The sequence below is a fragment of the Ovis aries genome, chromosome 17, assembly GCF_016772045.2.
Source record: "Ovis aries strain OAR_USU_Benz2616 breed Rambouillet chromosome 17, ARS-UI_Ramb_v3.0, whole genome shotgun sequence".
In the NCBI taxonomy this organism is placed as follows: domain Eukaryota; kingdom Metazoa; phylum Chordata; class Mammalia; order Artiodactyla; family Bovidae; genus Ovis; species Ovis aries.
Window position 1 is genome coordinate 32,503,683 of NC_056070.1, and position 27,556 is coordinate 32,531,238.

A 27,556-nucleotide genomic window follows, 5' to 3' on the forward strand; every position below is an offset into this window, starting at 1 on the left:
CAAGCTGCCTTTCCTGGCAACAAGCCCACTAAGGTATTTTCTGTTTGCACCTGAAAGAAAGCAATGTTTTCTTTACAACAAACATGCAGGAAGAGCCCCAGAGAGTGACTATATTCCAGGCAATCCAATATACTCTTGCAGGGCTGGATTAACATTCTGAAGGCGTGGATTTATTGTGAAGCAGGTCACCACTAACAATTAATTTGTGAGGACTGGTACCTTGACAGGGCTTTTCAGGTGGCACTAGTGGTAAAGAACCTACCTGCCAAAGCAGGAGACAATAAGAGATGCGAGTTCAATCCCTGGCTCAGGAAGATCCCCTGGAAGAGGGCATGGCAACCGACTCTAGTATTCTTGCCTGGAGAATCCCATGGAGAGAGGAGCCTGGTGGGCTACAGTCCATGGGGTTGCAAAGAGTCGGACATAACTGAAGCAACTTAGCATGCATGCATGTTACCCTGTCAATTTGTCTTGAATCCCATTTCACTAGAATAATATTATGCCACTTCATTATTTCAGTACGTATTCATTTTAGTGAAAATTTCATTTCATACATTTCTGATTTGTTTTGTAATACAGTGTAAATATTGTTCTTGCTTCAATGGAGAACATTTAAAGAAGGATGAAAGACTAGAAATTTTCCAATAAAAATCCTGTTTTATGCAGAAACTGGGATTGATTAATCAAGGGAATAGTAATTCTCTATCTCACAAAGAATTCTTAGAGAATTAGAATAGAGAATCTTGGCAAAAGATTCCTCACCCTTAACTCTCAGCTATAATCATGTTTATCATTTTACTTTTAGCTCTGTTCTCAATTATAGAGTTTATATCCTTGAGGACATTGAGATGCTTCAGAGTTTCTTGGAAAAAAAAGATGTATCCTGTTTTGAGTTATGCAAAGCAATCAACATGTTCCCATATTTGGTGCATAAATTCATAATACTAAAATTCATAGGGAAATACTAAAATATGTTGGCTCATCCCAGGTGACAAAAAATTGCCCCAAATTAGATTAACATCTTACACTCAGTCCCTAAATCATGTTACATGAATATTATAATTTAGGTTATACTCACATTTTATTTTCTACTTGAAGGAAAAATAATCATCTCAACATTATTAAATAACAAAATAATTCTGGTACATATCTCAATCTGTTGTTATTAATAAAATATTTTATTTACTAAAGGCTTTCCCATATTTTATATACTAAAAACTTTTACAGATTGTTAAAATTTCTATTCAGTAAGAGACAGCCAGTGGGAGAGGATAATATTCTCAGCAAATATTAGGTATGGGACAGCTATTTAATTACAAAAAGTTCTGAGATTGTGACATAATTTACAGAAGTCCTGTTATTTCAGATACAGCTATTTATACACCCATGGGTTTGTTCTAGGCTCATCTTTTCACCTGGATTGTTTCACTCTTGGGTGACTATGCGAAAATAGGGGTTTGTCTTGGCTAAGATAGCATGTAAAATTTGTTTAGAATTTATGCAGCAGAGTGATCAATAAATTAAAGACAGGTATGCATAAGGAGAGTTTTCACTGTCATTCTTCCTAACCACCACTGGGTATAGAAAATTTGGAGTTGAATCCTTGGAGAAAATGAGACCCAGACATTTTTCCATAATTAGCTTTAATTCATTGCCTCTCCTATTATTATAAGCCTGGTTGAAAGCTGGCCTTTAGTGAACATGCTCTACTGGGAACTTCCAAGCATTTATTGCCAGAATGCTTAAACCAGGTTCATAATAAAGTCAGTTCCCTAAGACCCAACTTAGTCTAGACTCATTATGCTCTAGGGAAGTCCAAGAACTCTGACAGGTAGGAATGCACTAAAGCAACCTTAAAATATCTGTTCTGGCAATCATCCATATTCATGTTTTTAAAAAGAAAATGATGTTGCCCATATATCATTCAACTTGCCATACCCTATCGACAAGTGAAGACTTTTCTCAATTGGGCATGGAAAGAGTCTAGGAAAATGAAAAATGAAAATTACTCTATGAATGCAAAGTATTTTAAATAAATATTTTAATTCTATCGTTGGCATTTAAAAGTAGAAAGCATACAGTATGTTACAAATATCAAACTGTGAAAAATATGAACGTTACATAAGTAACAATGTAAAAAAAGTATTTTCTTACCTTCCCTGAAAGTAAGAAAAATATTCAGCATAGGAAAATATCAGTATCAAAAACACAGCTTCGGTGTAAAAAAAGAAAAGTTTTTACATGGTATTAAAAAAAAAAAAGGATCTACAAAATGACAGAAAGTAAGACTTGCTGAAATTTGACTTTACATAAATTATAAAAACTGGGTACTTGGGGTAAATGTTAAACGGTTGAAAACTAAGTCCAATTACAGGCTTTCTTTAGGTCAATTCTTTAAAATTTTCAAAGCATAGAATATTTTTCAATAAATAACTTTAAAAAATGTCTCTGAGAAGTGCTGCTAGGACCTCATTCCTTACAGGAGAGCGGCAGTGTCCTGGTGACAACATGCGGTCATTTTGTTCCAAGTGGAAGCCTGATGAAAGTCAGAAGACCAAAACTGTTTACAAAAATGTTTTAGAATTTTTAACAAAACTTTGTAAAAAATAAAGTGCTGAACAAAATGACTTAATTTTAGTACCCACTGTCATGAAAAACATTCAATTATTCAGACATTTCAGAGCAACATTGAATACAGAATCTATAATTCTGAAAAGTGTTAATACTTAGTCTTTCATTTAAGGATAGGAGGGCTCTTTCTACACTTTACAAAGATGGGTTAAACCTCAAGGATCTTGCAATGCAAAATATAACAATAATAATACAATGGAAACAATACACATACCCCACGGTGAAGCACGAGTTCATTTCAGCAACGGTATTCATTTCAAAAGTCACAAATCAAACACTGGTAAATAAGGAAAAAAACTTTCCAAATGCTGCATGCCACATAACTAGTTACAAAATACGATGCATGCAGGAAAAGAAATTTAACCAAGCATATTTAAATTAAAAGAGTTGTTTTGAGTCTGTTTCAGCAGCATTGTGGTTATTATTTTTAACTTTCCCTCCAACAACCAGTCCCTACTGGCCTCTTTTGCAAACGTGACCCACCCTAGTGGGCAACCTTACCATGGTCTGTTTCTTGTTTTTCATATTTTTATAATGCCAGTACACAGAGTTCACACATACTGTTCCGCCTCCCCATCTTTGGGGGGTGGCTTAGTTGTCCCACCTTTGCCTTCTTCATTAGCTGCTGCTTTTTCTGGAAGAGATGCCAAATCTTTAAAAACATCTACATAGTGGCCGAAGCCAGGGCCCCAGTTCAAAAGGTTGTCCCAGTTGAAATTCCCTGCTTGCTGCCCAAGCTTCAAGGGCAGTGTGTTGTCAGCAACCCCCGGTGTTGCTGCTTGTGTGCCCACAGGTCCCCCCTCAGCCCTGCGGCCGTGATACCTTCTAGGCTTCAGTCTGGCTCCATAATTATCTTCATCATCTGCATCTGATTCATTGACTTGAGATAATTTGGGCATCCTGGAAGTATATACCATGGGCTTTTCCCTGTCATACTCCATTTCTGAGCAAGTGAAAGACTCGTGCGAGTCACTATCAGAAGAAGATTCTGGAGCTGGGATGCCATCCGCTGGATTCCGCGTTCTGGACAGGGGTCTTCTGCAGTCCTCTTCTGAAGAAGACCTCCCGTGATCTGCACTGCAGATACTTGGGTTTCTGGGGCGAGGCGTGTTGAGCCTCTCCACCTCTTCAATGGAGAGCCCTACTGGTGGAGAAGATTCCAGAGGGATCTGCCCAGTGGGCTGCTTCAGGCGACTCCCTGGTCTAGAGCCATGTGATGCCATGGCTTGAGGACTCTTGCTTCTCCTTCCCAGCCTCGTGGCATAGTTGAAAATGCCAGGCTGGCACGCGTCACCATGCATCTCCAAAGTATTTCCATCCCTCATAGGGAGATGCAATTCCCTGGCCGGGCTGTTCCTGTAGAAAGTGGAGGACTTGGAGAAAGGGGCTGGACTGTGTCGAGACAGAGGGTTGGGAGTAGGGCAAGCCGAGTGACTAAGGGAACTGGATCTCAGACCTTGACTGTAGGAAGGCTGGTATGTCAAGCTGCTGGCTCCCAAGGGCATGGGGGACTGCCTGGCAAAACCCAGGGGGCTATGCCTCTGGATGGAAAATTTCGGGGTGTGGCTGCGGAACTGCTTGTAGTGTTGGATGATGTCGGCATCCGAAGGGGCGATGCTGCTGGCATTGTCGATGTCGTAATGCTCTATTTCCTGCTCAGGTGAAGCCAGAGGGGCACTGGGGATGGTTTCTGAGTTGTGGGGAAGATCGGTCTCATCATAGATGAGGTAGGGGTTTTCCCTCTCAATGATGTCTGGCTTCGGGTTCCCTTCAGGCTGTTTTCTCACGGTCATGTCCTCCCCATAGGGAGGGATGTTGTCGGGGTCATCGAAAGCAACATTCTCACTTCCCTTTTTCTTCTTCTCCTTCGGCTTCTTCTCCTCTTTGGGACTGTTGGCCTTCTTGCTCCTGCACTGATTACACAGGATCAGGCTCAAGACCAGGAGGGCCAGGACGGTGGCACAGCTTCCCACGATGGCGGGCACAGCCCACAGGGGTAGGGAGATCTCCTCGGGGCCTGGACTCAGGACACAAATGTGGCCTCCAGGGCTTCCAGCCTTGCACACCCTCCCCAGAGGACAAGAGACACCAAGACAGGCCACCACCATCTCACATGTCCTCCCTGTGTGCGACTCCGGGCAGCTACAGGTGAAGCCGGAGTGCAGGCCTGGCTCACAGCTGCCCCCGTTCTGGCACGGGTGGGAGGCGCAGTCCCCGGGGGGCACGCACTTGTACGCGTACCACTGGTTGATGCACAGCAGGTCTCCCCAGCACGGGTTGCTGGCACAGATGTTTGGGCCGCGGCAGCCAATCTTCACAGAAGGATCCGTCTTAGAAATGGAGGCCAGGCTGTGTTTCCCACTGAAAGGAAGACTCTCGCCACCATACAGCACAGAAGCGATGCAGCCATCAAACCCTGCAGGGGCAAGAAGGAGCTGTAGGTGTTTTAGGGAAAACCAAATGCTTAGAAAGGCTCCACTCATCTGGCAAAGGGAAGCTTTGCAATCACATCATGACAGTTGAGAAACCACAACCTCACAGCCATCTCCAGTTGTAAGGCAATAAATCTGTGCCTGTTAAAATGTAAGTTAGCAAGATGTGTAAGACTGCCATGACCAAAAGGTGGAGCAGATTGATGGGATCCTGCTCTTTCTGAAGGTTTACGAAGGGCTCAAACAGGCTGAGTTTTCGTTTATCTCTCCTTTCATTCAGTCATCTATTGATTTTATTTTCATAGTTTATATACAAAGAATTACCTAAAAATCAATTTTAATTTAAAAATACTTTAAAAAAAACCCAAAATAGGCCAATAACTTCAATCATTAGCTTTTGCGGTTTTAATGGAGGTGATATTGCTCCCAAGGAGCTGAACATAAGTTCCTAAAGAACAAAAGAAAAATCTTAGCCATTACCATGGCTTGTGGGCTTTCAAAGGGCAGATATAGAATTTACCTGTAGCATTAACATTTCATGCAGTAGTGATGGCAGGGATCAGGAAACAAGGTCTAAAACAGCTCTTTAGGGGATGGTGATTTTTTAAAAAATGTTTGAGAAAGACTTTATTAGACAAATATTTGTGTGCTAATACTGCTAACACTTCAGTCACAGAGTTCAAGAATATATCTTGCCACTAACAAAAAGGCGTGATTTACATTGGCTTATTTTCTTACAACATCCAAATGAATTAGCGTCCATATTCTAAAACAAGTTAAATATGTAAGAACTAATCAGGAAGTAGGCTTTACCTTTTATACTTTGACTATGTTACTCAGTCATGCATTTGTCAATGTTCCTTTTATTTGATGCATCATTCCACCCTAGTGTCATGTCCACCCCATTTCCATAAGCTCCTGGGACATCTGCTTTTTCTCCTACTCTCCTGGTTATCCTCCTATGAATTAGTCCCCTTTCTGTCTCATTTTCTACTAAACAAACACTGACTCTTAGAGTTACCCAAGTAAGGCCTTAGGCTTTCTTTTCAGTCTACACCCTCACATTTGCTTATCACATCCATGCCTAGTGCTTCAGTTACCTGCTTGACACGAGTAATTCCTAAAGATGTATCTCCAACTGGTCTACTCTGGATTTCTAGCCCATCTACCCAAAGGCCTTTCTCAAAGGTGCTCCAAACTCAGAGAACCCCAAACCAAAACCTTGATGTTCCTCATAGATGTGCTTATTTTTGTACCATTTGCAGTTTTCTCTCATAGTGGCACTACCCTTCTAGTTGGAAGGTCAGAAACCTCTCTGAATTTTATCAAAATCATTAACATTTTATTTGACTGTCATTCCTGATATTATTCCCTATCCCCTTCTTGTAAATCTCCTGCCACCACATAGTCAATCCTCACAAAATACATTGGCTAGATCACTGCAGTATCTTCCAGCTAATTTACGCAAGTCCCCTCTTGTCCTTCTCCCATGCACTTTCCAGAGTGTAGCCCCAAAGATCTTTATTATCACTGAATATCTAACTTTGATACTCCTATGATTAATTTTTCAGGTATTTTTCAGTAATTTTGATGCTCCTGTGATTAACTAACTTCTCACTGTTCCAAGAATGAGATCAAGATTCCCACATGCTCTAGAAGAACTGTCATTCTCCAACTTCATCTTTGATTTGTGACATCAGTCCTCAGTGTTGTGGGTCCTGTGATCCTGACTATCTATTTTTCCCTCTTTCATTCTCATCAATATAAATTAATTTTTCATTCCCTGCCATCCTTGTTTTCATGACAGTTTCCAGAGAAGTCTCCCTTTCTCCCTCTTTGGCAATCTCTTAGAATTCTATGTTCTTCCTCACATCATTTTTCGTAGGTTAAAATAATGTATTTCCTTGTGTAATGATTTGATTGATGTTTGTCTTCCTTACAGGACCATGCATTCTATGGAAAGAGTCCACCACTGTAGTTCATGCCAAGCACCTACAGGGCTCTGTAAATATCTGTTGTGTGAATGCACAAATGGATGAGTAAATGAATGAATGTATAAATAAATGTTCAGTGCACAAGGAAAGGATCAAAACATCCTGGACTGAATTATGAACTTGGTAGAAAATGGCTAAAGAAAGTGATGGCCAATAATTTATTACTAACCTTCTAAAGATATTTATGATGGTCTTGAAAAGTAAAAGTGGACGTGTCAATCGCTCAGTCGTATCCGACTCTTTGCGACCCCATGGACTGTAGCCCTCCAGGTTCCTCTGTCCATGGAATTCTCCAGGTGAGAATGCTGGAGTGGGTTTTCATTCCCTTCTCCAGGGAGTATTCCTAAAGGATGTTATCAGGCATCTAGCTACTTTTATAGGAACAATTTTACCTTTCTTTTGTGCCTCCACTCAGCACAAGCATTTACCTGTTTGAGCATCTCGATGAGCTTGATTGGGAGGAATTCCTCCAAGAGATATAGTGAGCACGTCCAGGCCACCAAAATCCTGAGTAGGGTGAATGATGTCTCTGTTATGAATTCTGTCAATGGACAACACTGTGGCTGTTCCATTTTTCCCAATTAGGAAAGTATGCCAGTGGCCATCAGCAACATACACCTCAGGAATATTTCTCTCCACTTTGCCTGCAATTCCGGCATCTGATGTAAAATGTACTTTGCCATTCTTAATCTGTAAAACAAATGAAAAATAATGTAGAATTAAACTATAATATAATCGAATAAAAGCAGAAGTATAAAGACACTAAGACACTGATCAACTTAAAGCAGAGAGAATACTTGGGGAGTCTGGTTGTATGAGAGTATATTTACTTTTATTGCCTTTACAATTTTAAGTAACATATACCTTCATATTTAATAGGTTCACATTTAATAATTTTCAAGGTATTCTTATATTTATAACTAGTTTTTCAGGATGTATATATTCATTTTCCAGAACACAAGTGAGATAATAATAGAGTGAATACTCCTCTTAGGATAAGTAAATCACACCTTTTTATGATTACTTATATTTTAATGGCAATTGCAAGTTAAAAAAAAATGTTTAGTAAATGGCCCATGGCTATCAAAAAATACTAAAACTACATCCAAAAAGAGAAATCAGTGCTTAACTAAAAATGAAGAATAGTTGGAAAAGTAAAAACATAAATACATTGTTTTACCTGTCATCTATTACACACTGGAATTGTATTAAAAAAATCATGCTTATTATTTATATCATTTATTGAGATGACAAGTATGATGAATAAAGGGTGAGTTCTTAATAATGAGGTGTCTGGGCAAGTCTTTATTTTGGCTGTCTTTTAATATTTATCTAAGGGATATTTGGTTTCTTTTACTTTGCCCACTAGAACATTGGGTAACAGGAAGCTCTTACTCCAGTTTCCAGCTCCCAGGTTTCCAGTTTTCTAAGTAGACACTTAGAAAATGAAATAATTTATAAGCAGGATGAAAAGAGCATAATCCCGTCACTACTGCCAGAGGATAAAGTGGCACTGAGCATCAAATGACGGGAATGAAAGGATGGATCCGTTTATTTTGTCACTCAGATCAAATGTTATTTATATATGCAACAAACACATCTGGTAGAACTAAAAATGAGTTCATTTTTACTTTGTGGAAAATATGCCTAACATATTTACATACGTTATTCATAATGTAATATTTTATTAAAGCTGTTTCTCCAGATAATAATATATCCCAGTACTGAACCCAGGACAAAAAAAGAAAATTGTGGTTAAATGACAGTAATATCATCAAATGGACAAAGTCTCATGAAACACACAGGGATTATAGCAATTCATCTTAGGTTCTAGCCAGGGTCCTTTTTGGAAAGAAGCCTTCCGAAAAGACTTCTCCAAGCTTCATGTTTCTCTCCTAATTGATCACACCCTGTCATTCTTTCATGTGACCAATTTCTGGTGAAAAGGTCCATAGAACACACCATGTGTGGAGCAGGATGAATAAGAATCTATGTTTCCATTACAACATTCTTCATGTTCTACCTCTCCCCAGTAATACTCTACCTAACTCTTCTATCCACCCTAGCTGTCAAAATATCACGTGCATTTTTTGCTTGGTTTTATTTATTCATAGATTGATTTGCTCATTTATTTATTTATTTTTGACTCTATAGGGCTTGGGATCATCCAAAGTCTATACAGCATACCCGGCCTTACTTCAAAACAAAAACAAGCAAACTATATACCAAAACCAGAATGATTTGGAGTAGATACAAAGCCCATCGCCTAACATTATTGCATTTCCAAATAAGGAGATAAACCAAGTGAGGGGAAAGAGAGATATGTGAAACACTTTAAATACAGTGTAAAACCCATGATACATAAGAATGCTTTTCTTGTGTTTTTCTCTCTGAATTTTTCTCTCCTTAGTTTCTTTCTTTCTTTTTTTAATCTGAATAAAGAAAGAAAGAGAGAGAGAAAGCAACTGTCAGAAACTAAGCCAAAAAAGAAAGAAGAAAACCAGGACCCATGGTCACTGATAAACTAATTGATAAGTAACAGTACATTCTAACTAGCTTCCTCGCCCGGATAAGCAGATCGTATTCCTGTCATTCAAGTAACTTGCCTGCTTACAACAGTCACTCTCTTCCTGTCTGTTCAGTTCTCCTTAATCACTGCTTTTTTTTTTTTTTTTCTAATCTATTTACTCTACCTGCCAAACCCCTTAATCTCTGAAACGCTACCTTTCAAAATTTTCATACAAAGGAAATGTGAATGGCCTGCATTAGTCATTATTTTGATTCAATTTCCCTTCAGGAAGAAAAGAAATCTCCAAGTGCTTGCTACCAATGTAACAAAATCTGGAGAAGTTGCATGCTGCTGTCCTGTTGGAAATGCAAGATTTTTATGGTGGTAAAAACGGATCCTGACATTCAGCTTCTTCCTTGAGGAAGAAAAATATTCTGTCTCTGACTTCTCCAAGCACATTGTTTTTGTATCTCTTGGCTTAAAGAGATAACATACAGAAATATTTCATATGTCATTTAAATGGCACGAAGACTTGGAAGAAGCTGAACAGATAATGCACAGACCTCAATGTCAAAGCCTCTCAATGCATATAAAAAAATGTTTCTTGTAAGAATATGCAGGGCTACTGCTTTCTTTACTTCCAATACACTTTTCAATGAAAACTTATAAGCACCAAATAACATTAAACAGTGACTTAGGTGTTTCGTTTTGCAGTTACTCTATTACTTCTGGAACTGGGCTCTTTGTTTCAATAATGGAGGTAAAATTATAACTTGAAGTTATTCTCCAACTGGGTTAGGGCAGAGTTTCTCAGTCTCAGCAGCACTGACATTCAGACTGGATGGTTCTTTCTTACAGGCTATTGTGTTGTGTGCTGAAGGATATTTACCAGCATATTTGACTCCCAACCACTAGATGCCGGTAGTAGTGCCCCTCTCCCCTGCCCCCAACAACCATGACAATAAAAAATGTTTCCCAGGCTTTGGCAAATCAAAATAACCCCCAGTTGGGAATGGCTAGACCAGGGAGATTATGAGAATCTTAGAAACATTTCTTTTTGTACTGAATATTTAAAGGTATATACAGGCTTGCCTGGTGGCAGTAAAAAAATGTGCCTGATAATGCAGGACACACGGGTTCAATCCCTAGGTTGGGAAGATCACCTGGAGAAGGAAATGACAACCCACTCCAGCATTCTTGCCTGGAAAATCCCATGGACAGAGGAGCCTAGTGGGCTACAGTCCATGGGGTTGCAAAATAGTCAGACATGACTTAGCAACTAAATAAGAGGCCACGTACCAACCAGAGTTCTCTTGGATGGCGAGAAATTTTGAGAATAAAGAGGCTGAGGTTTAGAGGTGAATGTCTGTTTTTCTTTTTAGCATTGTATGTGAATTGAACCTACTAATTTTCTAAGCATATTGCTTCTTTCTTTATAAACTAAGCTTTTGGTAATTTTCAAAATATTGATATATCAGTGGAAATAATTCAGGAAATATGGATTTTTTCTTAAGAATTTATTAATATAAATTCAAATAATTCTGCTGTTAATATAAAAATACAAGTGGAATTATACTGAATATATATATATATAACACATTTACAGCTGAGAAAAAAAGGTGTAAAAGAATAATGATAAATCAACCATGAAATATAATGTTGCAGAAGTATTTATTTAGAAATTATTTGGAGATGCTAACTGAAATTTTACTTACAATAAATTCCAAAGATATTTAATTTCACAGGTGTTACATGGATAGTGAATCAAATATAAATATGTTCCAGAATAAGGGCAGAAAATTTAAAAAAATTATTATTGTCCTGCCAATCAATATATACATATAAGTGTTTGGAATAATTCTTGGAAAAAAGGTATTTTTTCCATTTCAAAGACACTTTTTGGTTTTACTTTGTTTTAAAGTAGGGTTAAAAACAATATAAATTTTTTGTCTGGCAAAATAGATTGCAACAAATTCTTTCTTTGCTGGCCTACCCAGCAGTAGTCTCTATTCTAAACAAAAGTGTTTAGAAACCAAACCATTCAGATCTTTGTTACTCTGGCCAATGCCTGAGGAATAGTTAAGATAGATGATATTGGAATAGTGCCCAGCATTAGTCGGAACTCTAATGGATTGCAAAGAAAAGGATAGAAATTATGGGAGAAGTGATTTAAACCATGACACAGCAGGCGGTCTAATCAAATGAAGTCACCATTAGCTTTTATCTTACCTTCACAGTAGTGTAATTGCTGCTTTCTTGGATATGGATTAAAATGCCATTCTCGCTTCTTGTCCTGAATTTTACTTCCAGACTGTTCACACCAAAAGGCTCCAACATGGCACCTCGGATGCTCTGCCTCAACAAATATTCCCGCTTCTCATTCTGACTCATGTGGTAGTCCAAGCGCCCTTTGCCTTCTAATGATAAGGCTGTGTCCGGGGTAATAGCTGAAAGACAACAAAGAAAGATAAACATGAATGCATCCAACAGGCATTTTTTAGAGTTTCTTTGGTGATAAAAATTTATAAAACTTAACAATGAAATTATTCAGGATTTGGAATCAGTGTCCCCTAATCCTCCTCTGAGAAAATAATTGCCACTTGAGAATTATTGTGTGAGTTGATTTCAAACGCTTAAATCTATGTCAGAACCATGAAATGTAAAACATTTTGTTACAATTATTCATTTAGAAAATATTCTTTAAAATATTTGATATATGCTATATACACTATGAATACCTGGAGAGATAGCTACACTTTAAAAATATACAGTTGAAAAATTTAATGACAAGTTTCACTGTGTTTCTAAAATGAATAATCTTTAAAGTCTCTAACATGGAAAATTTGAACAAAGAAGGGTACAAACATTCATATTTGCAACTAACTTTATTAGTACTAATAAGTATGTAGATTTAATTTGCAACCATGTATAATTAGAATATATATTATATTTTCATAATCTAATAAATCTTCATACTTGTGAAGTACATAAGTGTGTTATAGCTAACAGATCTAAAGAAAGAACATGAAGAAAATGAGCTCAAAAAGATTTCAGCAGTGAACAGTACACTTTAAGAAGGTAAACTATGTAGTATGAATTATACCTCAATTTTTAAAAAATAACCACAGGCTTTTCTCAAGTGAGTGGCATTTTATTTTCCAAATATAATTAGATTTCTACTTACTAAATACTCATTCCTTTAAAAAAATATCATGTGAAAATGCACTTCTTCTGTATTTTGATTTTATCCTAAATAAACACAAATATACCTCTGCTACTAAGATCTACTTGATCATAAATTTCTATTCATTCTCATAGCAGAATCAAATGACTACCTGAAAAGTGGTCAGATAGGTGCAATGACTCAGGCAGTAACCACTTATCTGACAACAAAGCAATTTTATTAAAAAGATTCCATTAGAGTTAGTCATATACAGCCAGAAATTAGAGAATACCATTCTCTAATGATGGAGAAGGAAATGGCAACCCACTCCAGTACTCTTGCCTGGAGAATCCCATGGACGGAGGAGCCTAGTGGGCCACAGTCCATGGGGTCACAAAGATCGGACATGACTGAGCAACTTCACTTCACTCACTTCATACTTTATCACTGGAGAAGGAAATGGCAACCCACCCTAGTATTCTTGCCTGGAGAATCCCATGGACAGAGGAGCCTGGCTGGCCATGGTCTTTGGGGGCCGCAGAGAGTCGGACACGACTGAAGTGACTAAGTATTCTCTAATGAGCTCTTGAATATCATTAATATCTTATAATAATATTAGGGTTTAGAAACAAATAACTAATAAAAGAATTTTAAAAGTAATATTCAAAACCGATTTCAATAATTGCAATTTAAAATTTAAGTATCACCTTTAACTATAATAGATTTTATTGCCATTGCATGTTTTGACCTTAGTGTCCAGCAATTCAGTACTTTTACTTTTCAACCAAACACATGTTCACCAGAGAAATATCCCATAAAGGTAGATAATGCTAAACCGAAACCTGAATATAGCTCTGGTCTTGTACATTTCCAAGCATCCCTATAGGTAAAACAACTAAATGATATATTTATAAAATGAAAACTAAGGACATATTTAGTAAATATTTCTAAAAGGATTTCATGCTCCCTTGGATTGAGAACATGAATTAAAACATGTCACTCTATTTTACCAGTTAGTCCCCATTTAATATTTTCAATAGCATCAAAATATAATACTTTTAATTCAATTACATATTTAGGTACATATATTTATACTTTTCATGGTCATTAGAATTTCCAGTGGAAGATAAAATAGCTTGCATACATTTTTCACAGTATTTCCCAGTCAATCCTTCCCTGCAATGACACTGCTGCCATGACCAGTAATCTGTACACGTGCCGCCATGTTGGCAGGGACTGTGAGTACAAGCGCCTTCTAGTCTGGGACATCTAAAATAAAATCAGAGTAAAGACACATAAAGCACAAAGCCGGCAGGGGGAGAAATGTGATAACATTACATATAAACTTTTATTAACCTGTTCAGTTTTCATGAACTCAATTCTTTGAAACTTAGGTTGCAGCTATATTTGGAGCATCTCATCAAACGAAAAGCTCCCTTGTAACATACGCCCTGCCTCATTCATAAAAGACAAGATCAAGCAGAACATCTTAAACAGTAAAGAAAGAGGTGATAATTTCTTCTTTAAATTAATTTTTAACTGAGCAAAACTTCTTGGTCAAATAAACACTTTGGTTCATGTGCTCTCAGGGCTACATGTTTGAGTACCCAGCTCCTCCATTAAATGACTCATGCAACTAATCTTTACTGAATGGCTACTACATGTCAAACGTGGTTCTAAGCATGAAGATAAAATGATGAAAAAAATCCACGTGTTCATGGAATACTTTTTTTTTTTCTTGTAGGGGAGGCAGACAAAAAACTTTAGATAAATGTGTAGTATGTTTAGAAAGAAGGAAGTTCTGTGGGAAAATTAAGGCAGGGAAGAAGGATTGGGAAAATTCGGAGGATGTTCCTGGATCTCTGGTTTAGAGGTTAGACAGTGAAGGAAGGCTTTGTCTTCATGAAGTCCTAAATAAAGTGAGAGAGCAAAGTATATCTGGTCAAAGATCATTCCAGGCATAGCAAAGAGCCAAGTGAGAGAGTCCTGAAGTGAAAGTGTCCTTGGCAGGTTTGAGGAACACCAAATGGCAGAATACAGTCAGAACAGCGATGTGAAGAAGGAGAAGAGGTAGATAACGGTAAGGAAGATAAGGATGTGAAAAGAGCTCTGTCAGAAATGGCTGGGACATGACCTGAGGACTTCCATGTTTGCTGTCCATGCTGGACCTTTGCTGAACACTACATTAAAACTGCTGAATAGTTGCTGCGTTGCAAAAAGGAAAGAATAATGCTGAGAAGCAGACTTTCTCTGGATTAAAGAAAATACACTTTCCCCTAGTAACAGATGAGGTGTGCTCCAGAATCCAATCATACGTGTAGAATAATTTTACTCTCCAGTCCAAAGTTTTGGTAAGTAACTTGTGTAAGCCTGCATTAATTTCACTCTTTCTCCTACTAAATAAACAAATAAACAAACAAAATGCTTGTTCATTTTCTTTCCAATGGGACATGACTTTGGGCTCCTCTGGAATCTGTGACCCTTAAATTCCAATCTGAAGATCCCAAATAAACTGCCTTTATGTCTCTTTACATTCCAGGTCTTTTGGTTGAGGTCAGTCAACCAAGGGGAAGTCAGTCTGATAAATCAGGATAAGAACTGATTTCTGTTTTTATTTTCTTTAATTTTTTCTTTGTTTGTTTTATATTGGAGTAGAGTTGATTGACAGTGTTGTGTTCAGTTCAGTTCAGTTCAGTCGCTCAGTCGTGTCCGACTCTTTGCGACCCCATGAATCGCAGCACACCAGGCCTCCCTGTCCATCACCAACTCCTGGAGTTCACTCAGACTCACGTCCATCGAGTCAGTGATGCCATCCAGCCATCTCATCCTCTGTCGCCCCCTTCTCCTCCTGCCCCCAATCTCTCCCAGCGTCAGAGTCTTTTCCAATGAGTCAACTCTTTGCATGAGGTATCCAGAGTACTGGAGTTTCAGCTTTAGCATCATTCCTTCCAAAGAAATCCCAGGACTGATCTCCTTCAGAATGGACTGGTTGAATCTCCTTGCAGTCCAAGGGACTCTCAAGAGTCTTCTCCAACACCACAGTTCAAACACATCAATTCTTTGGCGCTCAGCCTTCTTCACAGTCCAACTCTCACATCCATACATGACCACTGGAAAAACCATAGCCTTGACTAGACGGAACTTAGTTGGCAAAGTAATGTCTCTGCTTTTGAATATACTATCTAGGTTGGTCATAACTTTTCTTCCAAGGAGTAAGCGTCTTTCAATTTCATGGCTGCAATCACCATCTGCAGTGATTTTGGAGCCCAGAAAAATAAAGTCTGACACTGTTTCTACCGTTTCCCCATCTATTTCCCATGAAGTGATGGGACCAGATGCTATGATCTTCATTTTCTGAATGTTGAGCTTTAATGTTGTGTTAGTTTCAGGTATTCAGCAAACTGATTCAGTGATATACATATTTCTATTCTTTTTCAAAATTTTTCCCCATTTAGGTTATCATAGAGTGTTGAGCAGAATTCCCCATGCTATCCAGTAGGTCCTTGTTGGTTATCTATTTTAAATATAGCGGATTGACATAACTTCTGTTTTTTAAGCATCATTCTGTTTGCTGGGTGGAGAAGGCAATGGTACCCCACTCCAGTACTCTTGCCTGGAAAATCCCATGGATGGAGGAGCCTGGTAGGCTGCAGTCCATGGGGTCACTAAGAGCTGGACACGACTGAGTGACTTCACTTTCACTTTTCACTTTCCTGCATTGGAGAAGGAAATGGCAACCCACTCCAGTGTTCTTGCCTGGAGAATCCCAGGGGAGGGGGAGCCTGGTGGGTTGCCATCTATGGGGTCACACAGAGTCAGATATGACTGATGCAACTTAGCAGCAGCAGCACCTGCTTGCTGGTGGATTGACATACCACATTTTGTCAGAAAGAGAGGAGGCAAAGGTGGTACAGAAACTGTGGTTGACCAAGTGCGTGGACTGAGTTATTATTATCTGAGATGAGACAAAATACAAGGAGTGGGTTTGGGAGGAGTCAGGAAGGAAAGTCAGAAGTTCAGTCTTAAAATTAAGTTTGAAAGACTTGTTAGACATACACCCTGGATATTGTGTATGCTGTCAGATATGAGGGTAAAGTTCAGAGGAGAGGTCAGGTTTAAGATAAACATTTCAGAGTTATCAGCTTTAGAGACAATACTTAAAACCAAGGGCTATATAAAATGACTTAGAAAAAAATTTTTAATGACTTAATGAATATAGATACAAACAGAAGAAGTTAAGATGAGAAAAATCAGAGTATTTACAGTTTTCTTTACAATATTAAGAAATGAGGTTGCCATACTGATCTAGGATCCCTTGCGCTGCCAAAGCTTGGCTGGGTTCCAGAGGCCTTCCATTGACTGCAAACTCCATTATACACCCGACAAAATCATGACTTTCTACGTGTCCTCTCCTCTGAAGGATTGGCTCTAGTGCTCTAATACCACCAACTGTGACTCGATTAGGCTGAACATCCAGAGTCCTACATAAGAAAGGAAAGATATGGATTGGCACAGCATTGTAACTTAATTATACTTTAATCAAAAATAAGAAAGGAAAGATATGTATGTTAGTATCAAAGCAATAGATTCCTGTAGAATATTTAGTTTAAGAAAGGATGACTGTAACTTTTCCTGGCATATATTAAGACATAGTACATATCAATGGAAAGCCTTACTCACAGATGCATGTTTTCTAAACAGATACCTACAGGATTGTTAGATTTTTCAGGGTACAGAAAATTACAAAACTAGTGGAAATAATATTTTCAGTTAGTCAAATGAGATGTATATAACAATGTTAAGTTTTTGAGAAGGCCCATACTATCAGAAAGAAAATAAAATGCAGTAGAAGTAAAAACATTAATATTAATGTCAGATTACATTTTTCCTTCACTATGGAGATAATAAGGAATCGAGTAAGTCAATTAAAGCAAATGGATGATGTATCACTATTTCTTTTTCTCTCTCTGTAACTATTTCTATAAAAATCACTTATGTTTTAGGTGAGGTAAGATTGTATTTCACCTTCAGGCACTAGTGAAAAATATCTGTCAATCATGGTCACATACAACTTTCAAAAATACATTTAAAAGAGGATAGGATCCTTATCCTAACCTTCTTGCAGGACCCTGGTCACATGCAACTATTTCACGGAGCTTCTGAAAGAGGATAGGCTATGTTAAGCTTTCTCTCCTCTAGCTTTATCCTCATCTGTATCACTTCATTTTTACACCATTTTTACACATTTTGTAGACTATTAACTTCTTGTTGTTTAGTATGAAAATCCCTTTAGAGAGGACAAAATATCTTCAACTTTTATATAATACTTAGCATAGTAAAATTATTTTAAAATATAATTTCACTTTGAATTTTAATTAATAATAAAGATCAAACTAATAATTTTACTTACCAGTCATCTGAAACTGCCACGTTACTAACAGTGCAGTATCCTGCTTCTTGGTTCTCAGAACAAGAGTCCACAGTTAAAGAAGCTGCCTATAAAGCAAGAGGAAGAAATGTTCAGTATGAACTATATCATCCCTGTTGTTCTTTACAGCTTACACTATCCAGGACTTATTTCTACATGGACATGATCTTTAAATTGAAATAAAATTTTGATATATTGGGTGGCCAGAAAGTTCATTTGGATTTTTCCATAAGATGTTATGGAAAAATCCAAATGAACTTTCTGAGTAACTCAATAGTATATTATAATAGTTTGTTTCTACGTGGACATGATTTTTAAATTGAATTAAAATTTTAATGCATTGAGTTGGCCAGAAAGTTCACTTGTTTTTTCCATAACAACTTACGGAAAAATTCAAGCAAGGTTTCTGAGCCACCCAATAGTATAATACAATTATAATTCAGATGAAGCATTGGCAATATGGACTGTGGCCTGCCAGGCTCCTCCATCTATGGAATTCTCCAGGAAAGAATACTGGAATGGGTAGGCATTCCCTTCTCCAGGGGATCTTCCCAACCCAGGGATCGAACCCAGGTCTCCAGTATTGCAGGCAGATTCTTTACTGTCTGAGCCATCAGGAAAACCTACAATTATAATACATGATCCAATTAGGAGTACACATTTCCTTTATATACCTAAAGCTAAAACTGTGAAACTATTACATGTAAGAAGTGGGAAAGTACTTTAAAAAATCTTCCCCAGCACCCTTGTTTCACAGATGAAAGAATACAAATGTCATTAATATCTCTAAGGATATCATATGTTAGGTGTGAGACAGCTTCCTGGGATTACAATCTTAAGAAAAATGCTTATCCTACTATCTAGCTATTCCAAAAAACAAACAAAAAAATAGATGTCTAATGTTTAAAAAGTTATATCCAATAATATTTCAGTCATATTCACAAAAAGATTTTGGAAGTATACTATAAATACTACTACTGCAACCTATGAAGATTGTAATACTTATAATAAAGATAAAGTTTGAGATGATTTAAACAAGTCATATAGATGCTCTTTTCATTTTTAAGAATCATCTTTATAAATGGCATATTATAGCATATTTATCTATAGTGTGAATGCATTATTATTTATTATCATACAGTAGTAAATCACCAATATCATTTAAATCACAACTTACAGTAATCATTTTTATATCTTAAGAGATGCACATTCCCCTGAGGAAAAAACCTTCTGTTTAGTATGACATATTAATACTCCATTTGATCAAGAAAAAAAGTCATCAAGTCATGGTCATCAGGCTCAAGAATATGGTGGAATTCAGGGCTCTCCATACTGGGCAGTGGCCACTGGGGATGGCAGTGATCCACTTTAAGACCAAGCTTGTTGCATATTCGTGTTGCTCTGTGCTCTGCAAGGCTGTTGTGATGCCCCTTATTTGTTTTCCAAACAGCAGTGAAATTCTGCAAAACTTCGCATATTTTCACTGGTGAAATTATAAAGTTGATATTCAGAGTGTGGACTTTCACAGCATGGCTACTAAATAAAAAGAGGCCTGATCCCAAATCCAGAAACACAGAACTGATGGTTTCTCCTAATGCAGAACACCAAAGACTACCTAAATTTACTTGAATACCATAGGGCAAGACTAATCCAACTTTCTCCACTTCTAGAGAAGAAAAATAAATACTATGAAAGCATTTATAAGAAGGATTGTCATTTGAGGTAAATTTTAATTAAAGCAAAGCAAAGGTAGGAAACATAAAACAGGGTGGTTAAGCAAGTTAAACTAACATTACCTACAACTTAAATGCAAAAGAATCAGGTTTCCTGTCTTTCATTATGTATGGAAATGAATTGTTTCTTGAGTATAACATTTTTATCAATATCGCAGATGATTTTGTGAGACTGACCATAAAAATATATACTTAGGTGGGATTTGTAAAAGTAGATCTTAAATACTTCACATTTCAGAAATAATAAATAGGGCCGATTTATACTTACTGTGCATCAAATGTTACTGGCTAAACTATTTTAAAAATTTCCTATAAGTTAATTACTGTAACTGATTATAAACTTCATAAACTCTCATAAACTATGTAAATTTCTTTCTTGCTACCTTCTCAAAGAAATTATCAATACTATCAAGTTTAGGAAACATTTACATTCGCAATTTTATGTCAAGTCTTTCATGCCTTTTTTAGTTAACTATTTTAAATGTTAATTTTTCCAGTGATCTATAAAACTGAGTGACATTCAATCTCAGAAGAGGTATTAGGTTTTCATAATACAATATATGCTTATTTTGACTTAATTTAAGCACATTTCCTTTCAATTTATTTCTAAGACAAAATGGAAACACATCTCTATGTATACTATGTAAGTACCCATCCATTCTAGAGATTCCTAAACTTATCATAAGCTAGAGAGTCAAGTGGACATTTACGAATGCTTTAATTAGGAAAACTTGCATATGGCATCATATTTTCAACAATGTTAATACTTAACATATTTTTCTTATTTTCTAAAAGCTTGGTGACACAACTCAAAGGAAAAATACTTGAGGGGAAAGTTTTATTTGAATAAAAGCTCATTCAATTTCATCTTCACAGTTAAGTGCACCTTCTCTTTTACTGTTGAATTTTTCTACCAGTACTGCTGTAAATTGAGATGTTTTTATCCTGTCTTTGCAATGATTCAGATCTGAGAAGTTAATGACTTTGCCAGTTTCCAACAAAATCCTTTTGAACCGTAGAAAGCGACAGATTCAAAATCCAGTAGGGGCCTTACTTTGGACGTATTCCGAAATAAGGGGAATTTTTTCCTCTGACTGAAGAAATAATGACAAGGGGTTTTCCCCTCCCCACTAAAACCTGATGACTGTGGTGATCCATTACAAATGAACTGAAATAGCTTTTTTCTTTTTCCTGTTGGGTATATCTCATGGTACCTCTTTCTTTGTCCTCCCTCTTGCTTTCAAGTCCTTCTTTGATACAATCAAAGAATGCTCACGAAGTTTAAAGGGACCTTAGAAGTCATCAGGTAAAATCCTCTATTCTACACAAGAGCCCATGGACAACATCTTAGCAATATGGATACCTTATATATGCTTTGGAAGATTGTGATCTACTAAACCCCATTAGCTTCAACTCTCAGTGTTCGAAAATCACTATGGCAAATATAAGCTCCAATCTATGTATATCACCAGACTCCATGTTTGTTCTAATTCTGTCAGATTCAATATGACTGGGTACATCAATAAACAGGGGCACTGCAACTTTCTAAATCCCTGTTCTCCGGGAGATTTTTCTCTAAGTGAATATGTACAATTAAACTTAATTTTCACCACAATTCATGCTTTAACATTTCAAGTTTCCAGCCTGGTTGACTGGATATACAACAATAAAGCAAATTTTAATGCGGAGTGAATATCTTACCATTCCTGCTCTCCGGGCAATCACAGTGTGAAAATGTCCGTCTGACACCTTCTTCATGGTGGTGAGTTTATAGGTACCACTGCCTAAATTATAAGAGAATCTTAACCTTTCTTCAGCAATTTCAAGGGCCAGAAACTCAGCCCGATCCCCTGTCTGGTTGTCATAGTTGTAAAGCAATAAAGCATGACTTTTAATAGTTGCAAATTTGACATAAATATAGTTGTTATTGGGATCCAAGCTGGGGAATTCCATGTATGATAACTCCTCAAATCCGTAACTATTCAACTCGCAGTGTTTTCCAAAGACACCTGTAGATGGGAAAATTAACATTTTGACATATCACATTCAAGTAAAGATTTATTATATGACTTTTATTAAAGTATATTAAAGTTACAATAATAGGTCATACTTTTAACAAATTTTTATTACTCTCCAAAGAATACTGTCTAAATTTAATTGAAATAGAAATATAAAAGATTTCAAAAGCATATAACAAATGATAAACTGGTAAAATTGTTTTTCTTTGGCAAATTAGGGAACATATCCTAATTAATCTAACTATGCTTAATTTTTTTAAAAATAGAATTAGTGGAATGGAATATGTCTGAAGAGGTTTCTTTCCTGGAAAACGTTCAAAGTGATTTTGTCAATCTTTTTAAAGTTCAATATGCTATCATTTTCAACCCAGTTACTTCCTTCATAATATACAATTCTTGAAAACAACTTTAATTCAACTAAGGATTGTAAGTTTGTTTTTGACTAAAAACAAAATTAGTTCCTGCACTTGTGGTATTTTTGAGTCACAAAATTAAGAAAAGGAATCATTGCTTTCAGGGATGAAAATAATTGTCTAAGTTTTTATCTCTCTCTCTCTCTCTCTCTCTCTCTTTTTTTGTGTGTGTGTTTTATACCCTCTTTGGGTATAATTTACAGCAGCTACTTTGAAATAGCTTTCTGTTTTTCTGAAATTCAGCATTCCCACTTGTTTGTGCTGGTTCTTTTTCAAACTTGAAAAATGAGTTTTATTGATGTTACAATGCTATGCCAAAATTCTTTTCCCACAAATATTAGTAGACTGTAGCAAATGATCGGAAAATTAACCCATGCCAATACATCATAATTCATATTAACTTGCAAAGGTTTCATTCCTTCATTTTGGCTGTACATCTCATGTAAATGCATTAAATTTAGATTCAGGGAATTGTTCTGCTAGAAGAAATCAATGTCATCATTTTACAGAATATTTAAAACTTGTCCAAGGTCATGGAACCATGAGAAACAGAGCCAAAATTTGAGGCCAGATCTACTGACCATCTGATTGTTTTGACTATGCTACATCTTATATTCAAATGTTCTTTAAATTAAAATGGCCTAGAATTTCCTTGTATCATTTGTCTTTTTTTCTGTAAAGGTTGAGATAATATTTATTATAAATGAGTAGGAAATCTATATAATTTATTCTTAATCATTAACACAAAATATTATCAGAATTATATGTATTATATATATCATATATACTATATATAGTACAAGGAGATCCAACTAGTCAGTCCTAAAGATAGTCAGTCCTGAATATTCATTGGAAGGACTGAGGCTGAAGCTGAAACTCCAATACTTCGGCCACCTGATGCAAAGAACTGACTCATTGGAAAAGACCCTGATACTGGGAAAGATTGAAGGTGGGAGAAGAAGGGGAAGACAGAGGATGAGATGGTTTGATGGCATCACTGACTCAATGGACATGAGTTTGAGTAAGCTTTGGAAGTTGGTGATGGACAGGGAAGATTGGCATGCTGTATGTAGTCCATGGGTTCACAAAGAGTCGGACACAACTGAGTGACTGAACTGAACTGAACTGATATATATGGCATATGTTTATTTGTGTATGTCATAAATATATCTATCATATAAATTTTATATAGAATAAAATTTCAAGTTTATATTAAATATATATTTAATTATATACAGATTATTTAAACACACAGAAAGAGTAATCAAAGTTAAATATAAAGGAAAAATAAGGCATACAAAATGAAGTAGATTGTTAAAGAGAGATTTTGAGTTGTTCTCTTAGGTCTCTTATGATTAAGTTCTAATAAATCTATGGAAATATACTTAAAATTTGAATATAGGTTACCGGGAAGATGTTCTATATTTTATTTAAATTGATACTGTACTTTCAAACATGATAGTATTTTTTATAGAATACATTATCTTTTTAAGGATTTTTGTTATCATTTCCAGAGAAATGTAAATTTTTGTCTTTGAAATCATCTTAATGAGGATTCAAAACTGGCTTTCCAAATGGAATGCTATGAAACAAATCTACATAAAGATCAAAAGAAATTATTCAAATTACTTTAATAAGAAATATCAAGTGTATACAAAGCTCTACACATACTTAAACATAACTATACAGGCTCTCTTACAAAGACTTAAGTACTTATGTTTTCTTTCTAAAACATAAGCTTATAAAAAAATTAAGTCTAAACAACAGCTCTTTCGCCTATGAGAAGGTAAACAGTGCAAAAGTTTTTCCAACTTCAAAATTATAGTTAAGATGTTCTTTTATAGGATTCACATGTAACTACTTCCAGCTATTTATTTGAAGTGTTCCATTTACCATTTTTATTTGTATGTTTCACCTACATTCAATTTATGCTACTTTTTTCTTTTAATTCTATTTCTTTTTTCTCAAATCTGTATTGTTTCAAGGTTTTTTGTTTTGCTTTGCTTTCTCTTGTAAGGCTTCAGTTTCCAGCTGACAATATGCAAGTTTAAATAATGTTTGTTTTGCCTTTTCCACTGGAAGGAATAGGGGCATAAATGCACACTGCCAGTACATGTGATCTGTCTCTATTTTAATTTATATTATTATGCTAGTCCCTTGCCCCTGAGGATCTCTGGTATGGTGAGGAAAAGGTTTACTTGGACCCCAAAACCCTTCTACCCAAAGGGCAATGACTGTTGTATCAGCTGTACTGCAGCAACAATTTATTCTTACTTATTATCAACTATATATCCTCATATGTACACATGAAATACAAAGGAATTTTTTAAAATGTAAAAACCTTTATTCAGTCACTTAAAAATAATTTTTCCACTCTAATCCCTTTATCTTTTCTTCCAAAACACAAGTTAAACCATGAAATTTGATTGTGGTTATGTGCAGAAATTTAAAATTTAAATTTACTTAAAATGGATAACCAACAAGGACCTACTGTATAGCACAGGGAACTCTGCTCAATATTATGTAACAACCTAATAGAAAAGGAGAAGAAGTTAAAAAAGAATAGATACGTGTTTGTGCATAACTGAATCACTTTGCTGCTCACCTGAAACTAACACAACATTGTTAATCAAATATATTCCAACATAAAATGAAAGTTTTTTTTTTTTAAGAGATCATTGAAAGAAAGAAATTTTAGGAGATGTAACATTGTGGTTATTTTTAACATGATCTGCCTTTTACTGCTTCAAGTGCATTATTAGATTCAACCAGATGATCAGTAGATCTGGCCTCAAATTTTGGCTCTGTTTCTCATGGTTCCATGACCTTGGACATGGGATTAGATTATTATGAGATTTTCAAGGGTTTTTTTTTTTTTTTAAAAAAAGAGGTACTGTGAATATCATCCTGGACTGAAAATGAAATTGTGTTATAGTCACTATATCATTTTGGAATAGTTTTTTTTTTTTTTTTAATTTTCTTTGTTTGACTATAGACAAATCCCTCAATTCCCAGGCCTCAGAACCATTGCTACAACACAAGGCTTACAATTAGATATTTTCATATTCTGTTTCCCTTTATCATTCTTTGATATTGTGTTCTAGAAAAGAAAAACTGGATAGTCATGGAATTGCTTGAAAATGAACTATTGTTACATTTACTGATTACTGTAGCTCAGCTGGTAAGTAATCTGTCTGCAAGTAATCTGTCAGTAATCTGGTTCATTTCCTGGGTTGGGAAGATCCCCCGGCTTCTCCAGGACCCACTACCCACTCTAGTATTTATGGGCTTCCCTGGTAGCTCAGATGGGGAGACCTGGGTTCAGTCCCTGGATTGGGAAGATATTCTGGATAAGGGAATGGAAACCCATTCCAGTATTCTTGCCTGCAGAATTCCATGTACGGAGGAGCCTGGCAGGCTACAGTTTATAGGGTTGCAAAGAGTTGGACATGACTAAATGACTAACCACAGCACAGAAACCTCAGATTTTTTTTAAGTTCTCTTTTCTGCTATACATTGAAATTCACTTTTCAGGTTGATGTAACTGTAATAAATATATTCAATAAAAAAATAGAAAAAATCCTTTCCTCTCTTTCTTATGGAAAATAGGCAGGATCTCTAACTACCTGCAGGACCTCTAGAGATGAATACCATATTATGGAGCAAAGCAGCCTTTAAATAAATGGGATAATCACGAGCCTAAGAAACAAACCAACTTAAAAGCTTCCTGCAAAGCTGTTCTCATAGTTCTTGGCTGTCCCAGGGCTGGGTAACATTTGGGTGAGACCTGGAAGGAATCTTTTAATTCATTCTGCTATGATGAATAAATATGTATGTATACAAAAAAATTCTTTTTAGCAATTTTCTTCCTTAACAGAATACATTATTCTGAATTTTGATTAGTTACATGGTATTATCTACAAAGCCTATATAAAAAATGCATGTCAAGTTACCAAATCCTTCTAACAGAAAAGGCTGAATTAATGCAAAAAACAAATGTTAAAAAAAAAAAAAATGTTTCAACTATTCTCAAAGATTTTAGTAGAAAGTGATGTTAAATTGCACTTAAAGGGTTTTTCATTTGATAAGCTGTAGGCTAAAAAGCAGACATTGATGAGGTTTTGTGAGGAAATGTCTTGAAGAGACAACCTCAGATTTAATTATCTTGGACAGATTATTTTTCTAGTAAGAATCAAAACAATATACTCAATGGTATTTCCATAATTAACTTAGAAAATATTAAACCTTTGAGATTTTCCTTTAATAAAACCTCCTGTGTGAAACTATTAATATTTTCTTAGTCACTCCATGACAAAATGAAACAAAACTACTAAACTCTGCCAAAATAGATTGATATTTTGTATCAACCACTAAATTATACTTACCAAATGGACAATGACAATAGTAGGACTCCACACCACTTTGACAGGAACCACCATTAAAGCAGGGGTTACATTCACAGTAATTGACTGAAGATTCACACATTTTCCCTGAAAAGTATCAAATTCATTTTTAAAAATTTACATAAATACATTAACACCATTTCTGCATAACCATATGTAATAATGTATCCTGAGAGATCCTATCATTGGAGAAAAGAAATAAAACAGAATACTTGTCATGAGAACATTGGAATATTATATTAGAGTTCAGTCTTATTTAGTTGCCCCATTGTAAAGATGTGCATTGTAATATTTAGGAAGTAATTTGCATAATTATGTTGGAAAGAATTATTGTTTTCAGGGAAATCACAAATGGTGAACATATTTAAATGTTTTCACTGAATTTATTTTCTCTTGTCGATGCCACTTCATTTTTTATATAGTATAACTAGAAAGCTGAAACTTTTACATTATAATTTTCACCATAGAAACTTCTTTAACACAGATTTTTCAAAGGTAGGAATGAATCTCATTTAGCTTATTTGCCAAATTATAATTCATTCATTCGAGAAATATTCCTTAACTTTGACACACATGTTGTAAAGCAGAATCAGAAGTAATAAAAACCCATCAAACACATTTTCAAATACTTAGGAAGATTTATTCTTAACTATAGATTATGTATGTATGCTTTGTCTTTTTTTCTAAAATAATAACACCTAATCTGCATATATTTCAATGTATAAAGACTTTTCATGCATTGTTTTGTTCATTGAATCAGTTAATATTGACTGAATGTCTATTTGGGCCAGGCATGCTAAAAGATGAAGGTGTAACAGTCAAAAAGTAGACA

At 35.9% G+C, this 27,556-nt stretch overlaps 1 protein-coding gene across 1 annotated transcript in view; it reads right to left on the minus strand.

Moving 5' to 3' along the window:
* Positions 1–2,024: 2,024 nt before the first annotated feature.
* Positions 2,025–27,556, minus strand: part of FAT4 (FAT atypical cadherin 4) — a 188,175-nt gene continuing 162,643 nt past the window's right edge. Inside the window, exons 10-17 of the mRNA XM_027956286.2 lie at positions 26,707–26,811; positions 21,592–21,899; positions 18,140–18,225; positions 17,031–17,210; positions 13,874–13,998; positions 11,796–12,013; positions 7,486–7,747; positions 2,025–5,047 (exon numbers count right to left, since the gene is read on the minus strand). Of these exons, the coding sequence (XP_027812087.2) occupies positions 3,183–5,047; positions 7,486–7,747; positions 11,796–12,013; positions 13,874–13,998; positions 17,031–17,210; positions 18,140–18,225; positions 21,592–21,899; positions 26,707–26,811 (3,149 nt within the window). The 3' untranslated portion in view covers positions 2,025–3,182. The remainder of the gene's footprint in view (positions 5,048–7,485; positions 7,748–11,795; positions 12,014–13,873; positions 13,999–17,030; positions 17,211–18,139; positions 18,226–21,591; positions 21,900–26,706; positions 26,812–27,556) is intronic.